A 16,107-nucleotide genomic window follows, 5' to 3' on the forward strand; every position below is an offset into this window, starting at 1 on the left:
AATGCTGAGTTAGTATCTGGAGATTCCTGAGTTATTATGTTCCAGAGGACTCTGGGTTTGTCCACTGTGCTGAGGATATTCTGCATCTGCACAATGGGCTCCATTGCATCTCCCACCATCACTTGTGCTGTCCTGAGTGAGCTCTTTCACAGATGAGATGTTGGTGTAAGACCCACAAGCCCTATACCAGACCTCTGTGCTCTGTGTATTCTGAGTAGTGGGAGGTCCCATTGAGGGCACCTGCAGTCAAGGGCTTTTCCCTTATGTGGGTTCTCAGCACGCATGCACGAGAGCCACAGGAACCAGAGAGGGTGGCTGAGACTTTAGCTGTTCTTGTTTTGCAAAGTTCTGGTGTGGTGTCTGCAGGATCTGGAGTGATGGGGCAGCTGCCCTCAGATGCTATCTATGAATACATTGAAACAGTCTCTATGGAGGAAAGGACAGAGGAGCCAGCAGCAACTCAGAGCCTGGTGCAGGATGAGGATTATGATGATGCAGAAGAGCCTGAGGACAGCCCTGGGGAAGATACAGAGGCTGGGCACCATTGAGCCTGACTGGTGTGCACCTCTGTTCCCTGAGTTCCAGCACATCCTTTCTGCTGTTATGCTCTCATAAAGTGATTCTTCTTGGAATCCCTGAGGATCAAATGAGTGTCTCTCTCTTTAAATATTGATGGGGCTGTTTGCTGCCCAAATGCTGATGTTGATGCTGAAGCTGAAATAAAAAGCTGTGATGACCCCTACCATCAACAGATGACCTTGTACTGGCCTTGAGGTTATAAAACTGTCCAAAGTGTGATATAATCCTCAGGGACTATAGCCTTCCCTGTCCCCATTTAACCAAACTGATGTCATTAAATTTCTTTCAACTTAGAATTAATTGTCCACCCTTTATAGAACTGTTATCACATTCAACCATGAAACTTGTTCTCTTCTGAGCCTCAGTCACTGCCTGACCTTGGACTTCACTCTCATAGGTTTTGTGTGTTTCTCACAATGTCTTAGTTAGTGTTCCATTGCTGTGAAAAGACACCATGACCACAGCTCCCATAAAAGAAAGATTTAATTGGGACTTGCTTTCAGTTTCAGAGGTTTAGTCTATTATTATCATGGTGAAAATCATGGTGGCAAGCAGGCAGACAGGGTGCTGGAGAAGTAGCTGAGAGTTCTACATTGCTGTGGATATTGCTCTGTATAAATAAAATACTGATTGGCCAGTATCCAGGCAGGAACTATAGGTGGGACAAGTAGAGAAGAGGATTCTGGGAAGTAGAAGGCTGAGGCAGAGAGACCTGCCAGCGGCCACCAGGACAAGGAAAATGTAAGGTACCAGTAAGCCACGAGTCACATGGCAAAGTATAGATTAATAGAAATGGGCTGAATGTAAGAGTAAGAGCTAGACTAGACAACGGCAGGCCTGAGCTAATGGCTAAGCAGTTTAAATAATATAAGCATCTGTGTGTTTATTTTATAAGTGGGCTGCCGGACTGACAGGGCTTGGCAGGGGCTGGAGAGAAGGTCTCCAGCTACACTACATCTGGTAAGCAGTAGGGAGAGAGAGACTTGGGCTTGGAATGGGCCTTTTGAAACCAGAAAGCCCACCCCCCAGTGACACCCTTCCAACAAGGCCATACCTCTTAATCCTTTCAAACACTGGTGACCAAATGTTCAAATGTATGAGCCTCTGGGGGCCATTCTTGTTCAAACCACCACAGACAAACACTGACCACCTTCATCTAGCCACCATCTCATGCCCAGACCAACCTGGGGTCACTCTTCCCACCAAACCTATCACAACCTGCCAGTGATCATTGCCAAGGAATTGGAGTTGAATTTTAGACTGAACAGAACCAGGGAATCCGAGGCAGTGCAGCCTGGGGATGCTTTTACTGGCATTCTGTACAGCTTTTATTCCGGAGTGCTCAGAGTGAACTCAAAGCAGGGACAGGGTGATGACGTGATGATGAAAGGGGAAACTTGAATTAGTAAAATTGAAGCTCTAGAGAGAGGATTTGCTATTATCTTGCTTAGGAAACACTAAGTTACACAAAGTAGAATTTAGCTAAAGGAGCGCCACCTCCTATATGACTGGAAGCTAGTGGTACACTGACCAGGCTTGTTAGAAACTGTAGGAAAGAACATTCGTGCCATAATTGAAGTTTAGGGTGCTGAGAAAGTTTCTGCTAATGTTCCAAGACTGACCTGCAATTAGGCCCTGTCCCCATAAGGAGAGAAGACAGCCCTGATTTACAACCAGCCATTAGGCCCATCCCCTTATCTAAGAACATGCCTCCAAGGGGCAGCTCAAGGGGGCAGGCAGGGTCACAACCATCATTTAAGTCCTGGTCTGCCATTAAGTCATGTGAGCCATTATTGAGAATCATAATCTTCCAAGTGGGCAAGATGGCCCTGGGTAACAACTACTGGGAAAGGACAACACAGGTGTACTTAAGAAATAATCCTGGCAATATCTTTGAGTGTAAATTTCCCATCTGCCCAAGTGTCCAGACTTGCTGTCTCCTGTCTGTTTTCCTGAAATCACCCTTAATCCTCCAGGGACCTACTTTAACCCTCCCACTAAGATCACAGGCAACTTGTTCCCAGTCAATCTGGACAGCCTATATCAGCTCAGATCCCGACTCTACTCACCGTAATAGAAAATCTGCTTGCTTTTCTGCCATTTGTCTCTTCTCTCAACCTTGCTCCCCTAACCCCTCCACCCCTGCCATAGCATTGGCAGTTTTATTTCCAACAACCCTTTCTTTTCACCCAGTCTGATCTGATACTTTCTCTGCAACATGCTTATAATCTCTAAGTGTGCAGAATGATTTCTCACTGGGAAGGCATATTAATTCTATAACAACAGAAACAAGGAAAACATACAGAGTATTTCTTATTAGTTTTATCAGTTGTGCTCTGGACACAGGGTGTCTTATGGATGAATGGGGACTGTTCATACAATGCCCTTGAGAACTGAGTCTGACTGGGCCTCTGTCCCACTGAAGACCTTCTTTACAGCCTCATTTTCTCCTGGGTATAGGAACAGGGCAGCAGATTTAGACTGGTCTTGGTTGTGGACTGAACCCTTCCATAGTCCCAGAGAGATGTCCCCACCTTAGCCCTCTGTCCTGAGCCTTGCCTCATGATGCCTGGCAAGACACTACTGTGGTTTCTCTAGTCCTGTGCCTCACTGATCTGGATCCAGCCTGTATAGGGACATGATTTGCTCTTGGATACTCCACAGACAAACAATAGCACACATACACACCCTGCAAACATGCTTATCTCCCAAGTACCCCAGCTGCACCATGTACATCTTCCTCCATATTCCCGATGAGCCCCCCACCCATTACTAGAGCAATGCCAGAATTTGTTCATAGGTAGTTTCATAAGTAACACACTGAGATGGGAGGGAGAGTGCCCAATGACTATACCCTGCACAGCCAAGTGTCTTTGTGACAGTCAGATGAATCTTTCACTGGTAATGTGTGCCTAGGTGTGCAGAGCCTGGATCAGGGAGGAATGTGGCCCTGGAAAGGTCAGGAGGAAGCTTTAGTTTTGAGGAGTAACCAGGGATATGCATCCCCAGCTGAGTCCTCCCTGTTTTAGGCCTTGGCAGGTGGGAGAGCAGGAAAGGGAGCATGATAGAATGTTGTCATGTTGGTGTCTTGGTGGGTTTTATTCCTTTTATGAATTGTTCTGCAGATTCCCTACTCTTCCCAGTTGGGTTCTAGGTCAAGGTGGCCCAGAGGTTTTGGGGAAATATACATATATGGTCAGGGCTGCTCTTAGGACCAGACAATGAAGTAGGTTTTGCCCTTTGTTGCCTTCAGCTGGACCCTCTATATGGTGCCCCCCCATCTAGGGTATGATAGAGACCCCTTCACTTGGTGTGGGGACTCTGCAGGTTTTGCTGATACCTTTGTTTCTGTAAGTTCATTAACAAGCCCTTTGTCCTGTGATAGTAATCAGTAAACTCAATCAGTGATGCCAGTTGGTCCTGTCTTGAGTGGTGAAGTCATTAACACCACCTGGAAGCATCTCCTACTGGGAGCCTGAGATTGTCCCCTGCACCTCCCATGGTATTTCCTTCTCATTCTAATCCTGCTCTAACATCCCTAACATTGGCTGTATCACCACTTGGCCACGCTCTGGCCCTCCAACTTACTTATCTACAGCCATGTGATCATTTCCTCCCTTGGGTTCCTTCCCACTGCCTCAGAGCCACTGACATGGATACAGTTGCCTAGCTGAGTGAAATGGGCCAAATAATCTCACTCCACAGCTTTTGATGAGGTGCTAAGCATTGCTGTCTTTTTAATACATCACTTGATTTGGGATCTTCTTATTGTATACCTATATTCATGCCTGGAATCGTGTTCTCAAGTTTGCTTTTGTTTTCAAGGTTATAATGAGTACATTATGTAATGAGCTGGGGAGGATTTTGCAATTGTTTTGTTCTTGTATGGAGGATTAGTTTGCTTTCTGTTGCTATGATAAATATCATGACCAACAGCTACTTAGAGGAGGAATGGGTTTCTTTGATTTACACTTCTAGGTCACAAGTCATAATTAGGGAAGTCAGGGCAGGAACTCAAGTAGAAACCATAGAGGAATGATGCTCACAGTCTTGCTCTCTTGGCTTGCTCAGCTACCTTTCTTATATTGCCCACATCCATTTGCCCAGGGATGGTGCACTCACAGTAGACTGGACAATTTTTCAAAGACACAGGTCAGTCTGATACCCTCAGTTTTTCAACTGAGGCTCCCTTTTCCCAGAGACTCTAGGTTGTGTAAAATTGTCAATAAAAACTAACCTGCACAGCTTAGCTCTTTCCTGCTGACCCTGTCAACCTTCCCTTTTTAGCTAATTTCCATTCCCTTGTATCAATCACCAAAATCCACACATTTTTTTTTTTTTTTACCAGGGATCCTAGTGGTGGGTGAGCGATTCTCACCATTCTTCCTGTCCTCCATTACCCTGTGTCCAGACTTACTCTAGTGCTGTAGCAGTCTGCTTGTTGAACCTCTCCTCCCACCAAACTTCATTCGCTGGGTGAGGCCCACAGTTCCCTTAGCCCTTTCATTTTCATCTCTCCAGACTTAGTCTTTGTCCTGCTGCAGCCAGTTTGCACAAGCCCCACTAAAACCACACGTCTCCTCCCTGGGGAATCACCTCCTGGTGCAGACCCAGAGTTTCCCTCATTATTTCCTACAGCCTTTCTTCCCAGCCCATCCCCATTCCTTGCTGCCATCCATGGTCTATTGAAGCACTCTCGATGAGGGACTCTAGGCCATGACTCTTGTGTTGGATGCAGAAAGGCTAAAAAGAACCAAAAGATGGAATATCACCTAACAAAAGATATCAATAACAAGAAACACCTCAAAACATAATAACTCCAGATGCATATACAACATCACAAAACACAAACCTGAATAGCCAAGACAATATTCCTCTACCAGAACCCCAGTAACCCCATTCCAGGAGGCCCCGAGAAATGTGATTTAGCTGGAACACAAGACAAAGACTTCAAAATAGCAATTATGAATATGTCTAGGGACCCTGAATAGGATATTCATAAATTCTTGAGTAAAGTCTGTGAAAATACAAAGAAACAATGGAATGAAATAATAAAACAATTTCAAGACATAAAAGTAGAAATAGAATTACTAAGGTAAATCTAAACTGAGATAGAACTGGAAACGAAAAATTTAGGGAGCCAAACAAAACCCTCAGAGGTAAGCCTTGCCAACAGTGTACAAGACATGGATGGAGAATTTCAGATCTTGGAGACAGGTAGAAGAAATGGATATCTCACTCAAAGAAAATGTTAAATTGAAAAAAAGAATCCAGGAACAAAACATCCAGGCAATCTGGGACACTATGAAAAACAAAACACACAAATAACAGGTATAGAGGAGGGAGAAGAAGCACAGATCAGAGGCACAGAAAATATTTTAAACAAAATTGTAGAAGAAAATTGCTTCAACCTAAACAAGGAGGTGACTATCAAGGTACAAAAAACACGCAGAACTCAAAATAGACAGAGTCAGAAAAGAAATTTCTCACAACACATAATAATCAAAATACTAAATGTACAGAAGACAGAAAGAACATTGAAAGTTGCAAAATGAAAAGATCAAGTCACATAAAAAGGTAGACCCATAGAATAACACCTGACTTCTCAATAGAGAATCAGAAAGTCTGAAGGGCCTGTGTGGGTGTTCTACAAACTCTGAGAAGCCACAGATGCCAGCTTAGACTACTGTACTCAGCAAAATAGCCAGTCACAATCTACTGAGAAAGAAAAACATTCCATGATAAAATGAAATTTAAACACTATCTCTTTACCAATCCAACTCTACAGAAGGCACAAGAAAAAAATTAAATGTAAGAAAGTTAAACATACCCAATAATCCCAGAGCAGTAAATAAAAAAGGGGTAGGGCACACCATAAAAACCAAATAACAAAAATCAATAGTATCTATTGCTCATTGATGACTTTCAATATCTGTGTTCTCAATTCTTCAGTAAAAAGACACATACTAACAGACTGGATAAGAAAATAGATCTAGCTTTCTGTTGCATCTAAAAAGTATACCTCAACATCAAGGAAAGACATCATCTCTGGTGAAAAGGATGGAAAAAGTTGTTCCAAACAAATGATTCAAGAAGGAAATAAGTATGCCACTTTAATACCTGGAGCAATACATTTCAAACAAAGAGACACTACATACTCATCAAAGGAAAAATCCACCAAAGAGTATTTCACTTCTAAACATTTATGCACCAAACACAAGGACAACAAAGTCAGGTAGAATAACCACTACTAATACAGCTAAAATCATATATTAGTCCTCACACAGTAATAGTGGGTGATTTCAATATCCAATACTATCACCAATAGACAGATTATCCAGACAAAAACTAAACAGAAATGCTAGAGTTAAACAATGTCCTAATCAAATGGACCTTGTAGACATCCGCAGAACATTTTATCCTAACACAAAAGAACTTTCAAGTACGTTCAAGAACAAAAAGTACTTTCTTCTCGGGAGTTCATGGGACTTTCTCCAAAATGGATCACATGCTTGGACACAAAGCAAGTCTCTTGGGACCTCTCCAGCACTCTGCCTATTCCTGTTCTCATGTGGTCATCATTTATCATGGTCTGTTATTCCTTGTTCTCCCTTTCTGTTCTTGATCCAGCTGGGATCTCCTGCTCTCCTAAGCTTTCTTTCCCTCAAACCTTGCCCTTCATTACTCCCACTGTCATCCAGCTTGTTCATGTAGATCTCATCCATTTCTCTGTCATTGGGCAATCCCTGTGTCTTTCCTAGGGTCCCGTTTTCTAGGTAGCCTCCCTGGAGTTGTGTAGCAGTCTAGTCATCTTTGTTTTACATCTAGTATCCTCCTATGAGTGAGTACATACCATGTAATCCACAATGGTACATCCTCTGTAGACTGCTGGCAATGGTCGAGAGAAAGCCTGATCTGACCTAGTCTGGTGATCAGATGGCTAAACACCCTAACGGTCATGCTGGAACTCTCATCCAATAACTGATGGAAGTGGATGCATTGATCCTCAGCCAGGCCCCAGGTAGAGTTCCAGGAGTCCAATTGTCAAAAAAAAAAGGAGGGACTGTAAGAGTGTGAATTGTTGAGACCAAGATTGGAGAGGCACATGGACAAATAGCCAAATGAATGGAAGCACATGAATTATGAACCAAAGGCTGTGGAGCACCCAGCTGGATCAGGCCCTCTGGATAAGTGAAACAATTGAATAGCTTGAACTGTTTGGGAGGCATCCAAGCTGTGGGACCGGGACCTGTCCTTAGTGCATGAGTTGGCTGTTTGGAACCTTGGGCTTACACAGGGACACTTTGCTCAGCCTGGAAGGAGGGGACTGGACCTGTCTGTACTGAATGCACCAGGTTTAAATGAATCCCCAGGGGAGTCTTGGACCTGGAGGAGATGGGAATGGAGGAGAGGGGATGGGGGAAAGGTTGGGGCGGGGGCATTAGGGGGAGGACAGGGGAACCCATGGCTGATGTGTAAAATTAAAACACAAATATAAAAATAAATAAAGCAAGTCTCAACATATACATGAAAAATGAAATAATACCTTTCTGATCTTTCTGACTACCATGGATTAAAGCTGAATATCAACAACAACACAACCAACAGAAAGCTTACAAACACATGGAAACTGAGTAACTCACTACTGAATAAAAAGTGGGTCTAGGGGTTAGGGATTTAGCTCAGTGGTAGAGTGCTTGCCTAGCAAGTGCAAGGCCCTGGGTTCGATCCTCAGCTCTGAAAAAAAAAAAGTGGTTCAAGACAGAAATCAAGAAAGAACTGAAAAACGTTTTAGAATTTGATGAAAATGACAAATACATACCCAAACCTATAGGACACAGTTAAGACAGTTCTAAAAGGCAAGTTCACAGCACTAAGTGCCTACATTAAAAATAAATAAATAAATTGGGGAGATCTCTTATTAGTAATTTAGTAGCACATCTGAAAGCTCTAGAACCGCAAGACGATACAATACCTCAAAAGAGTAGATGGCAGGAAATAATCAAATCCAGGGATGAAATAAGTGAAAAAGAAACAAGCAAGCAAACAAACAAACAAACAAAAAATACAAAGAATCAATGAAATGAAGAGTTGGTTCTTTGAGAAAATAAAAGACTGAGAACCCCTTAGCCAAATTAACTAGAAGACACAGAGAGAAGATCCAAGTCAATAACATTAGAGGTGAAAAGGAGAGCATTATAATAGATACAGCAGAAATCTGGTGCTCAATCAGACTGGATGAACTTCTTGATATATACAACCTACCAAAGTTAAATTAAGTTCAAATAGGCAATTTAAACAGACCCATAACCAATAGTGAAATAAAAGCAGTAATTTAAAGTCTCCCAAGCACCCCCCCAAAAAAATTCTGCCAGAACTTCAAAGAAAAATTGATTGATACCAATACACCTCAAATTATCCTGCAAAATAGACACTGAAGAAAGTTTTCCTAATTCTTTTTATGAAAACATACTTACTATAGATCAAAACCACAGAAAGACCTAACCAAAAAAAAAAAAAAAAGAATTTTATAGGCCAATTTCCCTTATGAACATAGATGTAAAATTCTCTTTAAATTTTTTGCAAACTAAATTCAATACATCAAAAAGATTATTTTTACTATGACCAAGTTGGCTTCATCTAAGAGATGCATGGATGGTTTAACATATATAAATCAATAAACATAATCCACATAAGATTAGAGGTGAAAAGGAGAGCATTACAATAGATACAGCAGAAATCTGGTGCTCAATCAGACTGGATGAACTGAAAGACAAAAGTCAAATGATCATCTCTTTGGATGCAGAAAAGGCCTTTGACACAATCCAACACCCCTTCATGATAAGAGTCCTGGAAAGATAGGGATACAAGGGCATACCTTAACATAGAAAAGGTGATTTACAGCAAGAACACAGCCAACATTAACCTAAATGGAAGGAAACTCAAAATAGTTTTACTAAAATCAGGAATAAGACAATGATGTCTACTCTCTCCAATAAAGTACATGAAGTCTTAGCTAGAGCAATAAGACAGCTGGAGGAGATCAAGGGGCTATAAATAGGAAATGAAGAAGTAAAAGCATCTTTATTTGCCAATGATATAATTATATACATAAAAGACCCCCAAAGACTCCAACAACAAACTTCTACATCTGATAAACACTTTCAGCAAAGTATCAGGGTATAAAATTAACACATAATCAGTAACCTTCCTATACACAAACATGCTTAGAAAGAAGTCAAGGAAATAGCATGTGGTATTTTGAATAAGAATGGCCTCCATAGGCACATATATTTGAATGCTTAGTTATCAGGAAGTGGCACTATTTGAAAAGATTAGAAGGATTAGGAGGTGTGGCCTTGTTGGGGATTTGTGTCACTGGGGGTGGGCTTTGAGCTTTCAAAAGTCCATGGAGAGTCACTCTCACTGCCTACAGGTCAGGATATAACCCTCAGCTACTGCTCCAGCACCTGCCTGCGTGCCACCATGCTCTCCTTCCCCACAATGATAATGCACTAAACCTCTGAAACTGTAAGCAAGTAACCAATTAAATGCTTCCTTTCATAAGACTTGCCTTGTAATTGTATGAACTAGGGGGTCAAGGATATCACAAGATAACCCACAGAAACAACTAACCTGGGCTCATAGGAGCTCACAGAATCTGAACTGACAACCAGGAAGCCTGTAAGGGACTGACCTAGGCCCTCTACATATATGTGGCAGCTGTGTAGCTTGGTTTACTTGTGGGACTCCTAACAATGGAAGCAGGGGCTGTCTCTAGTGCTTTGGCTAGCTTTTGGGAACCTATTCTTCATACCAGGTTGCCTTGCCCAGCTGAACACAAGGGGAGAGCTTAGTCCTAGCTCAACTTGATATGCCATGTTTTAGTGATAGCCATGGGAGGCCTGGCCCTTTCTGAACAGAAACAGAGGAAGAGTGGATGGAGGATGCAGAGGGGAGGTTGAGGGAGGTAATGGGAGGAGAAGAGGGAGGGAAACTGCAGTCAGAATGTAAAATAAATAAATTAATTAAAATAAATAAATAAATAAATAAAATAAAAATATTTTAAAACTAGAAATAAATCCAAAGAATTTGTATTTTTTTAAAGTTCCCTTAGTTATGATATGGCTCTTCATGGCAATAGGACAGTGACTAAGACATAGTACCTTTCAAAATTGCCCCAAAAGAAAGGGAGGAAATATCTTTGAATAACTCCAAGTAAGTGAAAGACTTGTATAATAAAAGACACTGAAGAAAGAAACTGAAGATTCCTCATGCTTATCCTTGTGAAAATGGCCATCCTATCAAAAGCAATCTACAGATTGAATGAACTCTCCATCAAAATTCATCCAATGCAATTCTCCACAGAAATCAAAAGAATCTGAGATAAGATAGGCCAGAAGACTAGGGGAAAACCAGTGCTATTGTTCTGCTAAAGGAAGCTGTTGTGGAATATTAAAAATGTGTTCCATTCTTTTATGCTGTGGAATATTTGTTTAATGATGCAAAGATGTGTTGCTTTCTTTTATGTTGCATTTGTTTAACTCTGTAAAGCTGTGTTATTTTGCCTGTCTAAAATACCTGATTGGTCTAATAAAGAGCTGAACAGCCAATAGCTAGGCAGGAGAGAGATGTAGGCAGGACTGGCAGACAGAGAGAATAAATAAGAAGTGAGAGGAAGAGGGAGGAGTGCAACAAGGAGAAGGCAAGGAGGACACCAGGGGCCATGCACCCAGACACACAACCAGTCATGGAGTAAGAAGGAAAAAAGACATATACAATAGAGAAAGGAAAAGGCCTGGAGGCAAAAAGTAGACGGGATAATTTAAGTTAAGAAAAGCTGGCTAGAAACAAGCCAAGCTAAGGCTGGGCATTCATAAGTAAGAATAAGTCTCTGTGTATTTATTTGGGAGCTTGGTGGTAGGCCCCCAAAGAGTGAAAAAGAAAAACCAACTACAGGAACCTAACACTAAAATGACTCCCAAGGACGTACAACTCATTGATGAGTGTCTTGCACAGCCATCATGAACAAACAAACCATCCTCTTGCCATAGATGGGAACTAACACAGAGACACACCACTGGGTTGTACAGAGAGTGAGAGACTTGGAACACTCAGTCCTAAATGTGATGTCATCATCAAACCCCTCTCCTCAACACACATGGAGCTAGGCTGAAGGGGAGGTGGAAAGTTTTATTTTGAGGCTCCCAACAGAGAACACTACTCAGACACAGTCCAAGAGCCAATTGGAAGACTATTTCAGCCAGCTAGTGACTACACCTGTGTGTTTGGGGTCCAAGTGTAGCCCAGTGCCTTTCTCAGGGTCCATATTTAAGTGAAAAAACCACATCCTGGCTGGAGACCCCCAGGGGTCTTTTCCCAAGCTAAGCAGATAGTTATAAAAGCCATATGTGGTTAGTAAAAAATAGGTCAGGCCTCTCTTGGCCAAGAGCCCACATCCTTGAGCTGTTTTTCTTCCTGGAACTGTTTTTCTCAAGTTTCCCCTTACAGTTACTGGCACTTTCCTCAGCAAGACAAAATTTATCTGAGGTACCAAAAGGTAGTTACCAAAGTCAACTTACAGTCCCAGTTTGTAAGAGCCAGAGGTGATTGATGGATGACTTCAAGGAAACATTGCTTTCCGGACATAGCAGGACTGAAGCACAAATGAGCTCAGAGACTGTGATAGTACACACAGTTCAAGTCAGATGGGGTCCCAGTGCTGAGACAGGGAAGTGGACAAGGGCTCCCACTCCTAACCAAAAAGCTGGCTGCAATTAATACTCTCTGGAGTTTTCTCCAACAGAGTCTCACTGGGTCTATTAATCACACTTTATGGTAGTCAACACAAAATGAACTCAGTGGTATTATTATAGACTTTTTGTCTCATATTGACTTGTTTGGGTGTTTTTTCTCTTACTGGTCTTTTGCTGTTATATTTTGGTTGCTATTTTTGTGGGTTTTTTTGGAGGGGAGTGTTTCTGTTCTTTTGCTTAATTATTTTTTAAAGAAAGGGAGAAAGAAAGGGTATAGAGTTGGGTCAATGGGAAGCAAGGAATGTGACCAGAATATATTATCTAAAAAGACTTCTGCAATAAGAGGAAATAACCATCTCACAAGAAATTTTAAAATTTGGAATGTCCACCTGCAAAATAGTGTGAGTCTACTGCTAGTATTGAAGTCGAAATGGAGCCTTATTTTTCTAGAAGTTGAGTCATTCGGTGTCAGCTTGAAGTGACTCACAACACTGGGTCCTGTGCCACATCTGCACTCTCCCTTATCACACACAGTGCTGTTTGGATGTTTCTCTTGACCAGTCTTGCTAAGAACTGTGTGTGACTCCTCCAAACCAGACGTTTATACTTTTATAAACTTGACTTAATTATAAATTTGACTTAATTAAATTCTTCTCCTTTCTATCACTCACCTTTTGCATGGTGTATTGTAGTTCCCTTTTCATTCAAACTTCAGTTCATTCACTTACCTTCAGCAGCTACTTATCAAAACAGTTTTAACACAATGTGCTGCACTCTGAACTATTTTCCTGGAACCCTGCACACTCTGATACACAGAATTATGCTATCATTCAGTTCTACATATTTTAAAAATCCCACTACAATTATTTCCCCAACTCTTGGGTTGTTGATCTGTATGCACTTGAAGCTTTTCAAATATATTAAAAATTTTGTTGATTTTTCCCCTTTAATTTTGATTGTAGAAATTTGAACATATAACAGTGTTGAAACATTTTACAGTGACCATCCTTATGTGCATTGCCCGCATTTCACATTTAGCATCTATGTGCTGGCTTAGCATGTACATTCACTTATCTATTGATAAGTTTACCTATGAATTTATTTATTGTTTTTAAATGTTTTTAAATGAAATGGATTTACATCACTTCCATCCCTCTTTGTATCCTTGCCCAGCTACTTGCTCAAACCTCTCCCATGCTCCCCATTCTCAAGTTATTAGCTACTTTTAATTTGATTATATTTGTTATATATGTGCAAATTATATATATATATATATATATATATATATATATATATATATATATATTTCATCTCTTTGATGTATATGGTTTCAAGGCTGACCACTCTGCATCAGATGATCGATAAGGGGACATATCTCTGGGTTAGGTTAATTCTTTTCCTAGCAGGCAATAGTTGCCTGTAGTGCTTTGTCTAGGGATGGAATCCTTGAAAATGTTCCCTTCCATATTAACATATCCATTGGTATTGTCATTGTTTTGAACTTGTTTATAGAGCCATCTCTAGGAGAGATTGTTCAGAGAAGACTTCTTGGTATTTTGCCTCTTAAAATCTTGTTTCCACTTCTTCAGTGTTCAAAATGGAGGAAAAAGAAGAATGTAGAGTCAGAGCCACAGGTCTAAGACAGGCTTGTGGCTTTTCAGATGGCGATGAGTCGGGGGAAGGGAAAGCAAAGGGGGGAAATGAGTAGCCAGAAAAAGCTTGCTCTTGCACAGAGGGGGCTGAGTTTCAGGTCCAGCTAGGCTGGTGGGTTTGGAGATGAAAGAGGGGATTTATTTTTGTATGCCATTCAGAGTGCTTTTTGGCACTTTGTGTGCTTCCTCCTACAGTCTTCAGCAGTTACTTACTATAATTCAACCCCGCTTATGTTTTTTTTTTAGAGGTGGGGTTTACATACATTAACCTCTTATGCATATGTTCCCTGAATTTGACAAAGCGTGCAGCTTTGTAATGCAAATCACCATGCAACTGAGAACATTGCAGCCACCCCAAAAGGGTTCCTTCTGTCCCTCCCTACTCTTCCCCTGGCAACTGCAGTTTTAATTCTGGTTACATGAGATAAGCGATAACATGTATATATCCTCTGTGCAAGGCTTCACTCACTAAAGTGTGGTCTTGTGGAGACTCACTGTGGTGTGCCCATCATCTGCTTATTTACATTGCTGGCCTCTGTTCTGTGCCACCTTTTGCTTTTCTGCTCTTTTTTTAAAAGTTCCTTTGGCGTGGACCCTGTGGCAGCAGCACTTGAATGCTGTGTCACACTCCTCAGTGACACCACCTCTTCTGTGTCCAGCAATAACTGCATGCTTCCTTGCCTTACATCCTCGTCGGTCTTCCTCGAGGCAGCTGTTCCCCTGCATGTGTACTGATTTCTCACTGGTTTTAGTTTGATTTTCCCTGGAACAGAGTGAGTAAGTGTTGGGGGAACTTTGAAAGTCAGCTTACTCTGTCATCAAATCTGTCATCACATGCTACCTTTTCCAGTTGTGGTTGTGTTCTCATTTCTTGAATTAATGTTTTTTTTTTAATTTGTTTTTACTGTCTATCTATCATCTATCTATCTTCTATTTATCATCTATGTATCTATCAATCATGTCTATAGCAATCATCTATTATATGCATGTCATATTTTAAAATAGACTTTATTTTTAGATCAATCTTAGGTTCAAAGTAAAATTGAGAAAACAGGACACACACTGCCCCCATTCTTCACATTATCTTCTAAGGTAGGTCATTTGTGACTATTGCATGTTGGGTCACAGAGTTTCCCTCCTCTTATTCTATTTAAGGTCAGTGCTAAGGGGTGCCTTCTATCACTTGCCACCTCTCATTCATCTAACTTACTTGCCCGATCAGGGGCTAATTTGGAGGATGCTCACATAGTGAAACTGAGAGACTACCCAAGAAGGAGGAGGGAGGGAGGAGTAGAGGTGGGAGAGATGAAGTGAGCTAGTGAGCGGAGGTGGGTGTCTATAGACAGGAGCTCCCATGTAGGGTGGAGGGAGGACTTGTATGTATTTGTCAGGGGTGAGTTGGGTCAGAATGGGAAGAGATGCCAGTAGAGCTAATAAGCTGGAGGAGAGCAATAGCTTGGTATTCAGGATTGTGGAAAGAACAGGGGCATGGTAGGAGTAAGAAAAATTTTCTCCTAGGTCTAGTCATTCAGGGTGACAATAACTAGCCCACTGCTAGGAGAGCTGCATCAAAGTAAGCTAGCAGCAGCAACAGTAGATACAGAGCATTGAAGGAAGGGAACAAGGGGAAATAGAGGACTAATATAAAGAATTGTATCTGTCCTGAGGTAAAAGGGATGATGGTTTCTCTAGAGCATCTAAAAGATCTCTTTACAGATGTATTGGTAACAAATGGAGTTGTTATAGGGTGAGAGCCATGGAGAAAATTTATGGGGAACATTTTGTTTGGGTATAAGGGGAAGTTCAGTTAGTAAAATGTTTAAAAGACAGGGAGAAAATTTAAGTATAGCAACAATAAGGAGGAAAGAAGTGACCAAGGGGAGGAGTCAGAGTGGGTGGGAACCGAAAGCCCATACATAAGAGGCTTGTGGTTGAGTTTTTGTCTGGTCCATGTGTCTTTGGGCCCCATCTCAACCCAGTTAGGATTTTTTTTGGTGTGGAGGCAGCATTATTCATGGAAGAGGACTCATATCCCATCTTTAGCAACAGTCAGATCTCGTCTTGTTTAATTTTTGCAGCCAAAGAAGCAAGCTTATCTTGAAGGACATTAGGATGATCTG

The 16,107-nt window shown here is 41.5% G+C and overlaps 1 protein-coding gene across 1 annotated transcript in view; it reads left to right on the forward strand.

Annotated features, from left to right (window-relative positions):
* LOC118577472 (scavenger receptor cysteine-rich domain-containing protein SCART1-like) overlaps nt 1-548 on the forward strand; it is a 95,862-nt gene extending 95,314 nt beyond the window's left edge. The window contains exon 14 of the mRNA XM_036177671.1: nt 367-548. Within this exon, the coding sequence (XP_036033564.1) occupies nt 367-548 (182 nt within the window). The remainder of the gene's footprint in view (nt 1-366) is intronic.
* The last annotated feature ends 15,559 nt before the right edge of the window (nt 549-16,107 follow it).

Source organism: Onychomys torridus, chromosome 1 (genome assembly GCF_903995425.1).
Source record: "Onychomys torridus chromosome 1, mOncTor1.1, whole genome shotgun sequence".
NCBI lineage: Eukaryota > Metazoa > Chordata > Mammalia > Rodentia > Cricetidae > Onychomys > Onychomys torridus.